The 17,621-nt window shown below is 54.2% G+C and overlaps 5 protein-coding genes across 5 annotated transcripts; 3 read left to right on the forward strand and 2 right to left on the reverse strand.

Moving 5' to 3' along the window:
- Window positions 1–1,099: 1,099 nt before the first annotated feature.
- Window positions 1,100–7,840, forward strand: PHACADRAFT_205211 (uncharacterized protein). The gene is made up of 12 exons (XM_007391551.1): window positions 1,100–2,317; window positions 2,371–2,661; window positions 2,717–2,732; window positions 2,782–2,873; window positions 2,929–3,008; window positions 3,060–4,148; window positions 4,203–5,056; window positions 5,113–5,256; window positions 5,310–6,144; window positions 6,206–6,322; window positions 6,372–6,510; window positions 6,564–7,840. The coding sequence occupies exons 1-12, from the start codon at window positions 1,400–1,402 to the stop codon at window positions 7,374–7,376; spliced, it is 5,388 nt and encodes a 1,795-aa protein (XP_007391613.1). The 5' UTR covers window positions 1,100–1,399; the 3' UTR covers window positions 7,377–7,840.
- Window positions 7,841–8,139: 299 nt separating this feature from the next.
- PHACADRAFT_25162 (uncharacterized protein) lies at window positions 8,140–9,352 on the reverse strand (the record flags this gene model as incomplete). The annotated part of the gene is made up of 4 exons (XM_007391238.1): window positions 8,140–8,576; window positions 8,633–8,701; window positions 8,750–9,001; window positions 9,055–9,352. 4 exons carry the CDS (start codon window positions 9,350–9,352, stop codon window positions 8,140–8,142), a joined length of 1,056 nt encoding a protein of 351 aa, XP_007391300.1.
- Window positions 9,353–9,663: 311 nt separating this feature from the next.
- Window positions 9,664–10,309, forward strand: PHACADRAFT_136219 (uncharacterized protein; the record flags this gene model as incomplete). The annotated part of the gene is made up of 4 exons (XM_007391552.1): window positions 9,664–9,891; window positions 9,940–10,042; window positions 10,090–10,204; window positions 10,253–10,309. Coding segments are annotated over exons 1-4 (384 nt in total), but the record flags the coding sequence as incomplete, so codon positions are not given.
- Window positions 10,310–10,478: 169 nt separating this feature from the next.
- Window positions 10,479–11,056, forward strand: PHACADRAFT_249200 (uncharacterized protein). The gene has a single exon (XM_007391553.1). It carries the CDS (start codon window positions 10,568–10,570, stop codon window positions 11,015–11,017), a length of 450 nt encoding a protein of 149 aa, XP_007391615.1. The 5' UTR covers window positions 10,479–10,567; the 3' UTR covers window positions 11,018–11,056.
- A 2-nt stretch (window positions 11,057–11,058) lies between these two features.
- PHACADRAFT_169499 (uncharacterized protein) lies at window positions 11,059–17,527 on the reverse strand. The gene is made up of 14 exons (XM_007391554.1): window positions 17,323–17,527; window positions 17,138–17,270; window positions 16,936–17,085; window positions 16,306–16,887; window positions 15,770–16,255; window positions 15,606–15,717; window positions 14,702–15,559; window positions 13,979–14,653; window positions 13,572–13,927; window positions 13,428–13,514; window positions 13,304–13,372; window positions 12,844–13,251; window positions 12,601–12,788; window positions 11,059–12,546 (listed from the first exon to the last, which is right to left on the reverse strand). Exons 1-14 carry the CDS (start codon window positions 17,358–17,360, stop codon window positions 12,477–12,479), a joined length of 4,212 nt encoding a protein of 1,403 aa, XP_007391616.1. The 5' UTR covers window positions 17,361–17,527; the 3' UTR covers window positions 11,059–12,476.
- Between the last annotated feature and the right edge of the window lie 94 nt (window positions 17,528–17,621).

Genomic DNA, 17,621 nt, shown 5'->3' on the forward strand with positions numbered 1-17,621 from the left:
TACGCGCGTACGTCTGCCCACCAATCGCCGAAGAGACTTACTCTTCAAACGGTAGGAATAAACTTTTTTAAAACTGTGCACGGAGCACTGGATAGGGGGGTAGTCTGGGTGCACGAAGATCTCAACCTAATGATGTGGACTTGCGTCAACACACCACTAAGGATGCTGCGTGGATCTAACTAGGAGGCGGCGCCGACGAGGTCTGGCGACTACTGTGTTAGCTTATTCAGCTAGCCCAATAAACCAAGTTATATTAGCAACTGTACTACAATACAAACAAAGGCTTACCTAGCCCAATAAACCAAGAGGTTGAGATGGGGCTAGGTAGCGACGAAGGGGGTCCTTATATACTAGTCAGAGTGCGCACGGACCAGGCATTACATAAGCGGCTGGTGCTACGGCAACTGCTAGTGTCTAGGGGACTTTAGGCGGGGAAACGAGGGCCGGTGTGTCATACCGTATGACGTTGTTGGGCCGACGGGGATAGGAAGTCCGTTGCCGATCGGACTCGGGGACCGGTGTGTCATGTTGTATGACGTTGTCGGGCCGACGGGGATAGGAAGTCCGTTGCTGATCGGAGAGCGGCTGTTACCGAGGAAGCGTGATGCGGCGACGAGGCGGCGGCGATGCAGGCGCGTCTGATGCGCTGATGCGTGCCCGTCGGTGATGCGTTTTCAAGGTGTTAGCGCGCGGCTAGGACTTGTAAACTGGCGCCTACGCGCCGACGACGTTTGGAGGGTCGTATAAACGTGAAATAAATCGGAGAAAATGGGAATAAAATAGGAGGCTGGGGCTACGCCCACGACACTACGGGCGCGGTATGTGTGCGCGTCAGTCACGTGCGGACGAGACCCCCCCGGATGATCCAAGTGGACCAGACGCTCTAACGAGCCAGTGCACTTTGCTTTCAAAGTCCGATGCACTGGCCGACAGTGTTTACACGTCGGAGTTAAGAGCGGATGGAAACGAGACTAGAGATGCCCGTGATCAGCGCTGCTCAGGTGACCTTCTCGGTTGCGGGGTATTTGTTGATGACTCTTAGCTATTCTATTACACAAGAGCGGCGGCCACCTTTCACCGACGTGGGCGGGAAGGCTTGATGCGCCCATGCGCCTCCCGACGCCGCGACCTGCCTTTCGGGGATAAATGACCCGAGTTGACTCATTGCGCAGCATCCGGGAAGCGGTGTCGGGCCCGACTTTTTCCTTTTCTAGTCTGATGCGCTCTCACGTCGACACCAACGAGGCACCCATGCCTGTTGGCGACGGAGCTAACCACAAACATAACGCCCAATATTTCATATATAAGATGGGCGAGAGGGCTCCGGTCAATCCAACACACCATTCATCGTGGTGTATCTCTCGTTCTTCACAAAATCAGTCTCCACACAATCCCTAACATGCACCAAAACGCAGAGGCCGCCGCTTTTCTTTCTCGCGTCGCTCAGCTCCCTCCAGGCCCAGGCATATCGCTTGAAGATGTGCTCAAGCCCTCGCTCGAGGACGAGGCCGAGTTGCGCAAGCTGTTCGCCCAGGACAAGAAGAACTCGCGTCTGCTTGACCCCCACGTCGGTCTGGTCAATGTCTTCGATGCCCCTGAGGACATCCGCAAGACGCGTGCGCGCGTCGTCGCGAACGAAGAGGACCTCAGCGCAAAGTATGTCATGCCTCTATCCGAGGACTGCAGGCGCAAGGACGGCGCGCCGGCAATGGTCGCTAGTCTCGATGAGTTCAAAAAGAACTGGGCCATCTTCACCGAAGGCTCGCTCTCGCAGCTGGCGGACTGGAGCAACATCGTCGCCGCTGGCGGTTCTGTGCAGGCGTGTCTTGCGCCTGTACCAGACAGTGCTAAAGCCTCCAAGCGCACCCTCAGGAAGTATTTCCACAACCGTGCATTCCCGACCTCGGACGTCGATCTTTTCCTTTATGGGCTGACGCCGGAGCAGGCGGAGGTCAAGATTAACTCGATCTACGAGGCCGTACGCGACTCGATACCCTGGGACGTGACCTGTATTCGCACCAAGCACACTGTGTCCATTCACTCGCAATACCCCTATCGCGCTGTTCAGATTGTTCTCCGCCTGTACCAGTCCCCTGCCGAAATTCTCGCCGGCTTCGATGTCGATGCTCCGTGCTGTGCCTTCGACGGCGAGCATGTGTGGGCGAACCCTCGGGCCATTGTCGCCATGATGCGCCAGTGCAACACAACCGACATCACCAGGCGTTCTCCGTCTTACGAGGTCCGCTTGACGAAATATTCTTCTCGAGACTTCGAAGTCTACGTGTCCCAGCTAAACCGTGCTGATATCGATCCTACGGTGAGCCTGGCTGTTTCTCGTGCTTCTCGTACATTGCTTACTTCTTTACGTAGATCTTCGAACGCTCTATTGTCCGGATTCAAGGCTTAGCTCGACTGCTTGTCTTGGAGAAGCTGACAACTGCAAAGGACAGAGAGAGCTACGTACAATCTCGCCGCCAGATCCGTGGACGCCCTCAGCCTCGTGATTTCTGGAGACGTCTCTTGAAGAAGAGGTATAAGGGTGACCTGAAGGCTGATATCGATGCTGGCCTGGAGATGAGCGATTATGACGTTGTTTCGCTGCACATCCCATACGGCCCTGGATGGGACGCCAGGCGTATCGAGAAGCTCGTGTATCAAACGGTACGTATCGAATGTCCTTTCTGCCCTGCTTGTATCTGACCGTGCTGCTTTCTAGGATCTTGGCATGAACTGTGAGTTCAGCTAGGAAGAAGTGTTATTCAGCTCACAATTCCGCCCTAGCCCCGTATAACCCGAAGAACAAAGGCAGGCGCCTTCATCGTCATGCTGCCTTCTTTGGCACCATGCCTGAGTGTATGAATGACTGCTGCGAGGTATACTACTTTTATCGCAGTCATTTACAACTTCTAACAGCGAGGTGGAATTCAGCATTGCCCAAAGCCTAAGAATGATGAAGAGCGAGCCCTTCAGGAAGAAGAGGACAAGTCATACGTTCGGGGCCGAGCGCAGTCTGTATCTCCTCCTTCTCTCAGAAATTCTCTTCATTAATCATTGATTAGATTCATTGTCGAAGACCCCGGTCGGCAGAGCATCTCTGGTAGTTTCAACCCCATCGATGACGGCGAGTGGTCCGGACAAGCTTACATCGGCGAGAGCGAGAAGTTCTTCAACGCGATCGCAGCCCACGACAGGGATACCATAGCAGCCGCCATCAAGGATGGCATTGATGTCAACCGCCGTGACCAGGTCGGCCGAACTCCATTGCAGGTCGCCATTATGTCGAAGGCGACCGAGATCGCGTGCGGTTTGATCGACGCAGACGCACGGATGACCGCGCGACTCGTCGACGGCCGGACCGCATTGCACCTCGCGGCCCAGCTGAATCTTACTGAGATCGTCCGGAAGCTCCTTGACCGCAGCGCGATTAACGAGGAAGAAGCGAAGGAGGAGGAAGAGAAGGCCACTGCCAAAGACAAGGATGCGAAGATGGTCGATAGTGATAAGGATGAAGATGAGGAGATGCGCGACAGCAGCGACGACGATTGGTCTTCAGAGGATGAAGACGGCAAGAAAAAGAAGGAGGGGGAAGCTGAGGGAGACGATGGCCTTATTCCCGAGGAAGACGAAGAAGAGCCCGACGTCTTCCATATTGACGTCACCGACTGGGACTACTCACTCACTGCGCTCAACTACGCAGTCGCGTTCGGCTCCATCTCAGCCGTCGAACAGCTTCTCACTGCGGGTGCGAACCCCAAAATCGTCACACAACCGAAGCATAGTTGGAGCGTCCGATACTGCCATCCGCTCATCCTCGCCGCAGCCGCTGAGGACGACGAAAAGGCATGCCTTGCCGCGGAAAAGCTCATTGCGGCAGGCGCTGTCACCTCAGAGGCGGACGAGAATTTGTACACGCTGCTGCACCGCGCCGTCGCTGCGTCGCGTCCTCAGCTCCTCACCACGCTTCTCAAGGCCGATCCGAATGCAAAGGCTGTGCTCAATATACCGTGGATGGATGACTATAGCACGGCCGTCTTCCCTATCTCGACTGCGGTGCGCATTGGATCTTACTCGACGCTCGCTGTTCTTCTGGCACACGGCGGTAAGGTCGTGATCACCAGGGATGAGTTCCAAAAGGCAAGGGATTTGAAGTGAGTGGATTTATAGCAGATCTCGTGCTTCCGCTGTTGACAATCTGTGAATAGGATGAAGAATAATGGACGTGCACCGGAGAAGTTTTTGTCGAATGTCGCCATGCCGATCGAGGTTGCTATGGCCAACTACGACGAAGTCGTCCATCTCCTAGTGGCGCTCGGCGCAGAGGTCAACCTCCCCTTGAGGGAAAGCCTCCGGTGTGCAGGCGAGCAACGCGATGAGCACTATACTCCACTTGACTATTCTCTTGCCATTGTCTCGAAGATCGAAGAGGCGAAGAAGCCTGAGCCGCCGAAGCAGATCATTATCCAACGTCCCTCCGTGCCGTTCAGGGCGGGTCGCCGCAGGCTCATAACTGCATCTGCAAACGCCGCTATCAACGTAATCCAAAATGATGCGGCGCCTGCTACAGATTTGGAGACTCCGATCTGGAAGACTGAGTCGCTGAAGGTCCTCGCGGAATACGAGAGGTTGCAGGAAGAGAAAATCACACAGCCTACGAATTATCAGCAGACGGCATACCTGGATGAAGTTCAAGAGTATTTCAATGGGGTTGTGGCGACTTTGCAGACGCACCAGGGCAAGCGCGGCGGTGAGGTCTTCCGCGGCAAGATGCCCGACAGTGACGCACGACTGCGCCCGCTCGAAAACCGCTTGCCAAGGTATTACACGTCAAACTACCGGTATTCGTTTGGGCTCAACGGTCCATACGGTTTCCATCGGCATGGCATGCAAGAGGGTTCAGGCATGATTAATGAGCTTGCAGCACGATACGAGGAGCTGTTCGTGGCGTGCTGGTCAGGCAACAATGCGAAGATCCAGAAGCTTTGTCTGCCGCGACAATCGGGCAAAACCCAGGAGACGCCTCTGCAGATTTCATGCCACTGGGGAGATAGCTATCGAGGTGAGCATCCCTGAGCCTACATTCATTGGTACGCTTTCTTATAGCTCTGGTAATAGGCTTCACCCCATTATTTCTCGCCGTCTTACGCCGTCATTGGGACACCGCCAAGCTGATTTTGGCTATCGCCTCTGCTCAGTATAGCCCTAATGATGAAGCTCAGACCACAACTGCCTTCGTTCTGGGTCGTAATCTGGCACTCGGTGGGTATAGTGCAATTTTGAACGGGCAGCTAATTGATGCTTTGACTATCCAGCGGGCGACTCAGACGAGGAGGATGCGGAGAACGATTCCGATGTGGACGTGGACGAGGACATGGAGCCCGAGGAAGACATCAACCTCGTCGATATCGCGAAGAAGCCTTCGCAGGTGCACACAAAGACTGCTCCGCAGCACATGCTGAACAACGTCACCACGCCCTACATCTGTAAGGACGGACAGGAGTATTGCAAGACCCTCATCAACAAGACCATTGACGACGACGATTTCGAGGCGTTTGCCCAGATCCTCGACCTGTACAACTCTTTGCCCGGAAAGCCTGTCCCTGGTAATATCCTCTCTTCTCTGGTGTGGAAGGATCGTCCGGCAATGCTAGACGAGTTCATCCGCCGCACGGGCCAAGGCTTCACCCTGACGGAGCGCGAAGCTTCGCAGACGTCGCAGTCTCAGGAGGAGGAAGACGACGACGACCCCGACCACCGCGTCTATCTCGGCCTAAACGTCCACGGTATGAAGAGGAAGGATCTTGTAAAGGGCGACCCCCGCAACCGCCGGCAGCATCCTCAAGAGGATGAGGATCCGATCGTGTGGACTGCAGCCAAGCTCGGCGCAATCGGTGTCGTGCGCTACCTCGCGAGCGACCAGCCCCTTGCGGCGTACAAGTATTACGCTTCCGCCCACGGCGATGCACACGCGAAGCTCCTCCGCCGCATTCCGGATCTTGCGGCAATTTTGCCCGAGAAGCTCGGCTGGACGACGACGTCGCTGAACGAGACTGTGGCGAGCGCGGCGATCTTTGGTGGCAAGATCGACATCCTTCAGGCACTCTGCTCCATCCGCGGCAAGGAAATCGAAAATGCTTTACATCTTAAGTGCGTCAGCATTGTTTGTTTATTCTGTTTTATTGGCTGCTAATGCATGGTGACCGTTAAGGCATCGCACTCTCGGCTACAACAGCCTTCTTGCAGCTGCCAGGTTCTCGGATAACATTGAGTTGTTCGACTTCCTGCTCAGCAAAGGCGTCTCTCCTCTGGAGACAGATATCAATGGGTAAGTGTATTGTGGTGTCATCATTCAGCAGGGTCTAAATATTTGGCAGATACAATATCGTTCATATGCTCATTGCCTTGGACAACAACGCCGGTGCGCTGAAATTATTGAAGCATGCACTCAAGCATCTTCCGAAGGAAATCACGGCGCGCTTGCTCCGCCAACAGACCAAGGATGATCTAAATACTGTATGTCTCCCGCATGGATGATGCAGAAACATTGCTCAGCATCGAGCACATAGCCTCTCCATCTTGCTGTAACCAAAACGCGAATCGATCTTGTCGAACTCTTGCTCGAAGCCGGAGCGTCGTCTTTCCTTGTCCGTGAGGCTGGAGGCTCGACGCCACTACACCTAGCTGTGAAGAGCAATTTTCCGAGGATCACCAAGCTGCTCGCGGAAGCTGGCCCCGCCGAGGTGCTCGCGCTCGAGGACGGAGTCGGCAACACGCCGCTCGAGTACGCCACGCGGCAGGTGTTCCTCGAGAAGATGAACGGGGCATGCGGCAGCATCGTGATGCCGCAGGACCTGCACCTCAACTACCACAGGAGGCCGTTCGACCTCACGAAGCAGGAAGCAGAGCTCCCGCGCTTGCGCGCGACGATCGAGCAGCTCCGCCGTGACGGGCGGCTTAGCGCTGGGACGAAGCTCGCGAAGGAGCTCGCCGCATTCGCAGACCGTCTCGAGGCGAAGATCGCGAGGGAGCGTGATGCGGAGGAGGCGAGGAGGAACGAGGAGGAGGCCAAGGCCAAGGCTAAGACGCCCAACGAGGCCTTCGCACCGCCGAAGGACAGCCCCGACGTGACCGAGACACTCAAAGTTCTTACTGAGGCTCTCGCCGCACGGCCGACACTCCGCCAGCTGATCCACGTTAGCGACGTGCATCTCTCGGTATCAAAGAGTATTGAGCAGTTCCAGCAAGATAAGAAGGCTGCCGACTACAAGGACGACGACGGCATCCCTGAGGAGGAGGAGGTCATCACGAGCCGGCTGAGTTCATCGTACTCTCTGGTGCAGAACTTCAGGGTGCGTAGGCGCGGACGCCGCTTTTTCTAGAGTCCTACTGCACTAGTACCCTAGCACAGCCCTCGATCTTCTACAATAAGTTATTTTTGCTACTACCTCCAGATGCCATGTACAATCTTATTCTTCCATCTGTTGACGATATACCCAACGCCGATCGGGCTGAGGAGCGTGCAGAGTAAAATGGCCCAGATGCACACCAGGAAAGCTTCTTCCCCCAGCAGTCCGCCGGCTGAGTTTGACGAGCCTTCGAATTCACGCGCAATCTGGGCTATAAGCAGGCCAATCTCGCCACGGGCCACCATCACGACGCCTATGAACAGCGCGGGGAAGATCGACTCTTTAAGGCGTTCCGTGGAAGAACTTGAGTTGTTTTTATTTGACCAGAGGGCCCACAGCACGATCGGGAGACCGACAACAAGCTTGCCTGCGGCCATGAGCAGCGCATACAGAACGCCTCGCCAAAGGACAGCAGGGCGCCAGAGGGGGAGGAATGGCTGCGCGCGTAGAAGCTTAGCACTCGTCTCAGGAGCTCGCATTAGTAAGATACTTACGATGCCGTACCCTATGCTCGCAAAGAATAGTGGTGCAAAGATAGCTCGCTGCAGGGGCCCAATGGTACGGACATATATCTCCTCAAATGAGAGGTGATGATCGAGTTCGTCCTCGGACTGGCGTTTCTGCGGAGGTTGCTGCAGGTAGGTTACCGTAAGCCCTGCGAGATAAGCACCGAAGAGTACACTACTTCCGCCATCTATTGCCTGAAGTCAGATAAGACTTTTTCACGTACCGTGTGCTACTCACAGAAGGCGATGGCCGCGAAGGCACTGACAGTCAGGATCATGATCAAAACACCAGCGCCATCAGCATGATGTTGTGCTCCCCACCGGGAAAGGTTACTCCTAGGCCCCGAAATAAGCTTGAGCACCCTCGTAGAGCCCCAAGACTTCCCAGGTAGTCTGGGCGTGCACCAACGATGACCTAAGTTCCTGAACCTAAAGACAGGTCGAAGAATATACCGCGCGACGATGGGCGTGATAGTAGCCATCAAGACCGACGACAGCATGGGCCGAACCACCTTCCATGCGAGGTTGGAATGGGACCGAGTGTCGTCTATGGCAGATAGTGCGGGGACGAGTGACGAGAGCACCAGGCCGATTACGTCGTCTATGACTGCGGAGCTGATGAGTACTGTACCGATGCGGCTTTTCTGCAGAGGTACATCCTCAGAGGCTAACGTAGAAGTGAGTATGAGCACTGCAGAGCAAATTTAGGGTGCATGGGCTTACCCTCTCCAGTTTCTTTGGCTTGCAACTCGCTAGACAAAGCTATTGCGTGTTCCTGCTTTTCCTGTCTCGCTGGGTGTGGCCAGTGAATATAGCACGATACAGTAGCAGGATGCTAACCTTTGTCCGAAGAGGAGGCACTGTTCGAAGACGTGGGTGCACCGGTGACACTGCTGAGCGCCATCAGAGTCGTCCCAAGACTCGTCGAGCACAGTGCAGCACCGGCGGCGAAGCTCTCCAGTGATTTGTACCCGTAACCTGTGTTCAACAGGGCGAAAGAAAATGCCACGGGGAATCCAATGCCTATGGAGGCGCAGAGCACGGATAAAGGCAAATTTGCTACCAGAAGGTCCAAGTTGGTTGAAAGACCGCCTGCGTACAGCAAGAGCATCAGAGACATATTAACTACGAAAATGTTAACGAACCTTCGAATACTATGCCGATTAGGCCAAGATACCCTAGAACGGTGAAAGTTCCTTCCCAGTCTGTAGGAAGGATTCCAGCTATCGGTTCGCCATACACCATCCCAAGAATGATCTCAGCGATAATACCGGCATGGAGAAAGTGGTCCGCTACAACTCTGACGACGTTGAGGAGGAAGAGAAAGGACGATAAAACCAATAATTCAATAACGCCAGGCTCGCGGTATGGGAAAGAATCGTCGTCTGCTGAGTTCGAGGAGAAGAACGGGAAGGAGTAGATGTAGAGCAGCGCAGGGTTCATGATTGTAAGAGCAAGAGAACACGAGAGGCTACCGTCCTGATCTGTCCTTAGCACGCCCAATATGGATATCCGGATGGATGTAAGATGTGGCAGCTGTGCGGATATTCAACTCGCAGCGAGCAGGGCAAACCACGACCCGAACTACCGAGTGACTGCGTCCCAAGGTTTCAGACGCGACGCTTAGGCAGGTCGGGTCGGGACTCGGTGATGGCGCGCGGCAGAACACTCGCGTGCCGATTGACGTCACGGGACAGCCAGGAAGGGAAGGGAGTTCCCACAGTACTATAACGCGTCCAAATGCCAGGTCACCCACTTCGACCACGTCGACCATCTCCCACCCTCGGGGCTCCGTGCCCTCATTACCAATTTACATCTCTCTCGAGCTTAACTTATCTTTCTTGGAGGCATCCACCAGCATTACCAGGCCAAGATGGCCGAATACCACTATGACGAGTCTGGCAGCATGGCTGCTTACTTTCTCCTCACGTTCCTACTCGTCGTCTTAATACCCCTCACATTATCGTCAACGTCCGTCTTCAGTGAGTCAGAGTTGGAGAATATAATTCATGCCTGCTTACTTTTCCAAGGTCCTAAGCAGGACAAGAATGGCTGTCCGTGCCAGGAATGCGTGAACCATCGTGTAAAGTTGCGTCCGGGCTTGTTCAGCCCCAGAGCCAAGAGGAGGCGCGTGTCACGCCAATCACTATGTCTTCAAGCTGACCTCTGTGTGTGTACAGACTCTTCATTCTGCTTGTTGGTTGGTCATTCCTTGTCTTCGTCGTGTACAAGGTTGCAACATCCAAGATTGACAACAAGCTGTACAATCCCTTCGAAATTCTTGACATCAGCATGGTGAGTATCAGCACTTCAGCGGATCGTACACCTCTGATTGCCACTTAGGAGACATCAATAAAAGACATCAAGTCGCACTACAAGAAATTGTCGAGGAAATTGCAAGTGCATTTCGTTCTGGCACACCCAATAAGCTGACGGAGGTCGATAGTCATCCTGACAAAGTCAAGCTCGGCATAAATGACACCATTGAGGCTGTCGAGGCTCGTTTCGTTGAGATCACAAAGGCTTACAAAGCGTACGCCCCGACGATTCACCCGTCGTGCCATAGTTAACATATGTTCGCTCTTCAGGCTAACAGACAAGACCATCCGCCAAAATTGGGAAAAGTATGGGAATCCTGACGGACGCCAAGAAATATCAATGGGCATCGCTCTACCGAAGACAATCGTCGAGGGCCGGAATCGCTTGATTGTCCTTGCGGCGTATGGCCTCGTATTCGGTGGTATGCTTCCCGCGCTTGTCGGCCGTTGGTGGTTCGGTAACCGCGACAAGACAAAAGACGGCGTCGACGCCCGTTCGGCAGCCGTGTTCTTCAAGAGTCTTAACGAAGATTCTGGTCTTGACGAGGTCGTCGCATCGCTAGGCAAGAGCTTCGAGTACGAACAGCCACAGAAAAAGAGTAACACGTCTGAGCTTGACGAGCTTGACAAGCAAATCCAGGTCACGCTAGGTGCCAAGTGGGGTTCTTTGAAAAGTTTGGCGGAGATTGATCCCAAGCAGCATGAGGCGAGGCGTCGCGCATTCATTCTCCTGTACGCCCACCTTCTGCGGCTTCCTATCCAGAGCTCTTCTCTTCGCAGAGGTAATTAGATTCGCTCCTCAGAACCTTCGTGCCGCCCACTTACTACCTTCGACGTTTAGAGCAAGCAGACATTCTGCTTACGACTCCTGCGTTGTTGAACTCGCTTCTGAACATTGTTCTCTCTCGCAACTGGCTCTGGCCTACCCTCGCAGTAATGCGCCTACACACATACCTTACCCAAGCACTATCGCCTGGAGACGATACGCTAAGGCTTGCACAGCTTCCTGGTATAAAACAATCTGAAGCCAAGGAACTCGCCAAGGAGGCGCATGTCATCGAGGCAGTTCCGGGGACTCTTGAGGAGAAGGCGGATGGCAGGGCATCTGAGATCAAGAAGGCACTTTCTCGTTGGGGCAAGCTTGACGTCGTCGATGCCTCCTTCAAAGGTACGCTCCAATCCGTTCGCATGGAACGTGTCTTGACTCATAAGTGTGACAGTGATTGGCGAGCGCGTCGTTTCTCCCCTGTCTATCGTCTATCTTGTTGTCAAGCTGCGCATAGTACCACCGACTACCAGCTCGACGGTCAAGTCCGAGAAGAAAGACGAGTCCGCTACTCTGGCGGCACGCGACCGGTCCGAAGACGAGTTCCTCGGCAGTCGCAAGGATGCTGAAGACATGCCGAAGGGCCTAAGCGACACCGGCTTTGCCCACGCGCCGCACTGGCCAGCAAACCGCAAGCCGAGCTGGTGGATTGTGCTCGCAGACCCCAAGATCGGCAAAGTGATCGTCCCGCCGATGAAGATCTCGGACGTGCCCCTCGCGAACGCAGACGCGGAGAAAGACCACCGGGCATACAAGCTGCAGTTCCAGGCGCCGCCGCAGGCACAGACGTTCCAATGGAAGCTTTACATCGTGAGCGACACGTTCGTGGGCGAGGAAGTCATGCGGGACATCACGCTCCGGATCGAGGAGGCCAAGGACGAGGTGCTCGCGGAAGACGAGATCTCGGACCCGGAGGAAGACTCGCTCGCGGGCCAGATGGCGATGATGCGTGGCGGCAAGGTGAAAGTCCGCGGGGCGGAGGAGGACGAGGAGAGCGACGACGAGAGTTCGACAGACGACGACAAGAAGGGCGGCGACAGCAGCAGCGACAGTGATAGTGACTGAGCTTTTCTCCTGCTGACTATGTATATGGCATATAGTGTTCCGTCCGTCCGGAACTGTGGTGACTATATACAGGACATGTAAAACTGCGCATACGACACCGCGTTCGATGTAGTCATGCGAGCATCACTGTATGCAATACTGCCAGCCAACTTGCGTCGTTGCTGTCACGGTCTCGCACTCTAGTTCCCGCGCACGGACAAAGCATCGACTGATTCTGCCGCAGATTGGGAAGCGATACATAAAATACAGCATGCGTGCGACGAAAGCGAAGAGATCATGAAGGCCATTAGCAATAACAATATGTATGGGATGCAGTCCGATATCAGAGCGCAATTTTGAGAAACGCGCAAACGGGATCTTACAACGCGCTCTCGAATAGCAGCTTGCGCGGCTTGCTGAGTGGCGGCGGCGGGGTGACGAGCGCAGGCCTAGTGGGACAAATGATCAGGAGCCAGTGCCGTGAGGAGGATAGAGAGGCATACATGGAGGTGCCGGTCATCGCCGCGGGGTTGCCCATGATAATGCTCTCCGAGACACCCAAGATGCTGTCCGTCTTGCCGAGCGCGGAGGCATCGAACAGATGGTCCGTCGTCTTCTCGAAGGATGCGAGCATGAGCACACTGTCCTTCATCTTGGCGACACCGAACCGCGTAATGCCGAGGACCTCGCCCTGCAGTCGCGCATATGGTGAGCAGCATTAGGCAGTGATGAGGGAGAACGCTTGCCTTGTACGTCATGACGTCGCCGAGCAACATGACGTGTCGAGGGTCGATGCTCATACCGTGACTCGCCATCGTGTACTGGATCTCGTTGATGATCGCGCGCCGCGCTGCCTCGATACCGAGCACTTGCGCAGTCTCGATGACGTGGTTGGAAGTAGTGTGTTCGCCAACGATACCCTGCGTTGTCATGACCTTCTGCAGGCCGTAACCTTCGACCAGTAGCTCCTTGTCACCCTTCTTGCCTCGGGCGTCGTCCTTATCCTTGATATTGATGATAGCACGACGAATAGTAGGGACACCCTTGACGACAACCTCCGGCAACGCTCGCTTAAGCTCACGGAGACGGTAGTATTTGTCGGGCCCGTCGACATAGATCCTCAGCCTGTTCTTTTTGGGAATCACAGTGATCGACTATTGAAGGTCAGCGGATGTCACTTCGATTTCACTGAAAAAACCCCTATACCTCTTGCTTAATTTTGAGCTTCTTCGCCACGACGATCGCCCACTTAATATCGTCCAAGGTCAGTTCAAGCTGTGATTATAATGTTAGTTGCGATAAAAAACTGGACGCTGAAGCTACTACATACCTGAAGATCCTGGATTGTCTTCATGTCAACGATAACACCGATGTAGGTGTATTCTGGGGCCCAGGCTTCCTCGAGGACACCCGCAACCTGTGAAGATACAGGTATGAACTGCCAGGCGCACCCTACAGCAACAAATCAACCTACATCTCTCAAGTGCGTCTTCTCTAGTCGCCCCTTAACGATACGTGCGGACGCTTCATTGTCGCTCGTCACGAGCTTGCAGCTGATGATCGGTGTTGAGATGACCTTGGCGGCGTTGATAATTTCCTTGATTCGTGGCACACCGAGTGTGACATTCATTGACGCGACACCGGCGAAATGGAATGTCTTGAGCGTCATTTGTGTTCCGGGTTCACCAATAGACTGGGCACCGACGGCACCGACAGTTGAGCCAGGCTCGATCTTGGCCTTGACGTACTTTGTCCAACAAATGGCGAGGAAAGTTCGGACCTGATCTTCTGTCACCTTGGACCTGTTGTCCACGATGACCTTATCGGCTTCTGCATGACAGTCGTCAGTATCCGGCACGGTTCAGCCCTCATCAAACTCACCAGATGCACCCATCGAGAGATCGGTGTGCTCACTCCATTCCGGTTCACGTTCGAGGGCCTCGAACATTCCGCGACTCTTGCGAATATTGGCGAGTCGCTGCGCGATGTGCTCTGAGACGAATTCCCGAATCGTCGAGAGGTACGCCGCCGAACACTCGCCGGTAAACTTGGGCTTGGCGAGCTCCTGATTGACGAACTCCAAAATCTCAAAGGGGAAAAGACCGCGTGAGCTACGCGACGCGATGGCTGAAGCGTGACTCCATGCTCGTAGATACTCCACAGGCTGAGCATCACCCTCCAAGCATGCGGGATCAAGACCGTCATCACCGTAACGGAACTGGACGACACCACCCACGGCGTTGCGGACCGAGGAGTCATAGTGGGTAACGAGATCCTCCAGGGCCTTCATAAGACGACGCTGCATATAACCAGTCTCCGCAGTCTTGACCGCAGTATCGACCAGACCTTCACGACCAGAAATAGCATGGAAAAGGAACTCCGTGGGAGTTAGGCCGGTGTAGAAACTATTACGGACGAAGCCCTTTGAAGGCGGTTCTCTGGATTTCTTCGGGAAATGCGGAAGCGAACGGTCCTGAAAGCCATCTGGTACACGATGACCTGCGATAATTTGCTGACCGACACAAGCAACCATCTGGGAGACGTTAATGACCGAACCTGCACAGCGTTCAGCTACCAATTGTAATCAACAACCGTCGGACGTACCTTTCGAACCAGAGGTAGCCATGATGAGGGGTGCATTGTGCCTGCTGAGCTCCTTCATACAAATCTCTCCGACTTTTTCACGGACGTTGGACAAAACCGAAGAGATCATTGCTTCGAGAGTCTGCTCCTGGTCGCAACCGGGCTTGTTCTCCAACAAGCCCTTCTTTGCTCGAGCGATTAGATCGTCACACTCTGCGTACGCCTTCTGCACCATAGACTCCTTCTGCGCAGCGAGAATAGGGCCTGGGATAACGTCATTGATACCGAGAGAGAAGCCGTAGTTGGCGAGATACCGTGCGCAAAGCTTCGCCAGCCGGCCCATAGCTGTAGCTGCCTCGTGCGGACCATAATCTCGTAGGATGACACCGAAGATCGACTTCTTCTTGCCACTTCCTACGGTCGCCTTGTCCATAACACCACACATGATCTCGCTGTTGACGATAACGAGCCACCCGTCGTTTGGCGACATGTCGTCCACTGGGGTCATTCGGGGGTAGGCTTTGGGATCGGGCTTCTCCACCTTGTTGCATCTCGACTCGACATTGACTCGCACCCTGGAGTGCCTGTTAGGACGCATGAGCACGTTGAAGATCTGCTTTCCGGTCCACAATCGCTGTGGCTTCAAGATCGTTGGTGGAGGTATGTCAATCTGCAGGTCGGCGTCGGCAAGGTAAGAACATATCTGCGTGAACTGACATCGATCGAAGAAACGATCACGGCGTGAAAGGAGAAAAGAGGCAGTGATGAAGTCTTGGATGGCTGCGATGACGGGCTCTCCGTTACGAGGAGTAACCAGGTTGTGTTTGACACTCATCAGCTCGAGGGCTTCTGTCCGTGCCTCCTCAGTTTGCGGCACGTCTGCGAATATATGAGTATACGCCTGGGAATGTTCATGGAAACTTACGCAGGTTCATCTCGTCTCCATCAAAATCTGCATTATAAGGGCCACATACACACTCGTTGAGACGGAACGACCGCCACGGCCGCACTTTTACTCGATGACACATGATGGATAGCTAGACGGTAGGTTAGAGTCAAGAATTAGACACAATGGTTCGTTTCACGTACCTTGTGCAAGCTGGGCTGTCGATTGAAAAGGACGATGTCTCCGTCGACGATATGCCGCTCGACGATATCGCCAACCCTTAGCCCATCAGCAATGGCATTTCTGTTACCGAACTTCAAAAATTTCTTGAAGCCACTACTGCCGGCGGTCACATAGTTAGCACCAGGATGCACGTCACAGCCGTTGCGGATCGCCTTCTTTAGTATCTCGAGATTGTGTTGGGTGACGCGCTCTGGGTATGTCAAAATCTTCGCCACACGCTCCGGCACTGCAACCTCGTCGATACGTAGATTAGGATCTGGCGAGATGACGGTACGCCCAGAAAAGTCGACACGCTTTCCGGAGAGGTTACCACGGAAGCGACCTTGCTTTCCCTTCAGACGCTGACAGAAGCCACGGATAGGCTTCTGTCCCATCTGAGATGGTACACCCGGGAGCTCAGAATTAATGTACATTGCGATGGATAGTTGGAGGAAGTCCCATTGTTCCTAAAATCGATATGAGCTGGGTGCGAATGATGTGAGTGGATCAGCCTGACCATGAACTGTGCAGTAGGAGCACCTTTTGCGAGTCCTTGCTTGATGAGTGCATTTGTGAAGACTATTTCTGTCAGTTTCACCGTCAGATCGTCTTCGTTCGATGCACCGTCCTGCGCAACAGATGGTCGAATTGCTACTGGAGGCACAGATATGTACTGCCAGATGTACTCTTCGGGCCGTGCAAACTCCGGGCGCAGACCAAGCAGCTCGCAATCCTCGTCGGAAATGCGTTTGAAAAGGTCAAGAACCTTCAATGGGTTCAACTCTTCGTGGACTGCGCGGTTGACATACATGGCCAGGTCTTTCTGGGCTTCGATGGCGGAGCTGAAAGTCTTTTTCCACTTCTCCATCTCATCTACCGTCTTCTTTGCCCGGAACTTGTCGTGGATAATTTTCAGTGCGCTGGCCTTCTTCACAGCACCGTTCGTGGACGCACAGTATGGACAGTAGACGGTCTTCCGCGCGAGAGCATTCACGGCCTTGATTAGAGCTTGCCGTTGGATGTTCTCTAGGCTTGGACGTCGAAATCGCTTAAGGTAAGAACGGCGATCTGGCTCCTCCAAGAGAACCCTCGCGCATGACTGGTGCACTGTAAGCGCATACCTCGACAGTCAGAGCTTAAGGCCCACCTTGCAGATACATTGCAGAATAGTTATGCAGTGCTTGAAGTAGCCAATATGGAAGACAGGGACAGCAAGCTTGATGTAGGCATAGTGCCCGACACAGTCTACCGAGTTCAATCCACAGGTTTCGCAGAAGGCATTCTTTTCCGTCGTACCCTACACAGCAATCAGCGCACAAGGGCGTAGTTCAAACTCGTGGCATACTCACCAATCGTCTGTCGAGAACACCATTCTTCACCGGAAGACGATCGGTAGCAGTGTAGAGGTCTCTGTGCGTGACCTCGAACTCTGCGAGCTTCACAGTATCCTGACTGTTGAAGAGACTGAACTGAAGCTTTTTACTGCCAACTTCGTGAGTACCCAAACACACTTTGAGAGATATATTCCGCATACATGACCTTAGGAGCTTGATGGGACACTGTCTCCTTCATCTTGACTCTTGACCTACCAGCTTACTGAAGTCAGTACCCGCGAAAGCGTGTCCAGATGTCCCGAGCCGAGTCAGAATGCGCAATCCAACCCGGGAGTAGCCCTTCACAGTCTCCGCCCACTTGGGAGCCACAGAGATAGAAGGTTATCCGATGAAGAAGAGCTGAGCGCAGGTCAATGGTCAGGAAGTTATAGCCCTAACCCGAAGCAGACGCGCCCAATTTGGACGCCGACGCGTGCGTAGGCGTCTACGTGACTTGCGC

Source organism: Phanerochaete carnosa (assembly GCF_000300595.1).
Source record: "Phanerochaete carnosa HHB-10118-sp unplaced genomic scaffold PHACAscaffold_2, whole genome shotgun sequence".
Classification (NCBI taxonomy): Eukaryota; Fungi; Basidiomycota; class Agaricomycetes; order Polyporales; family Phanerochaetaceae; genus Phanerochaete; species Phanerochaete carnosa.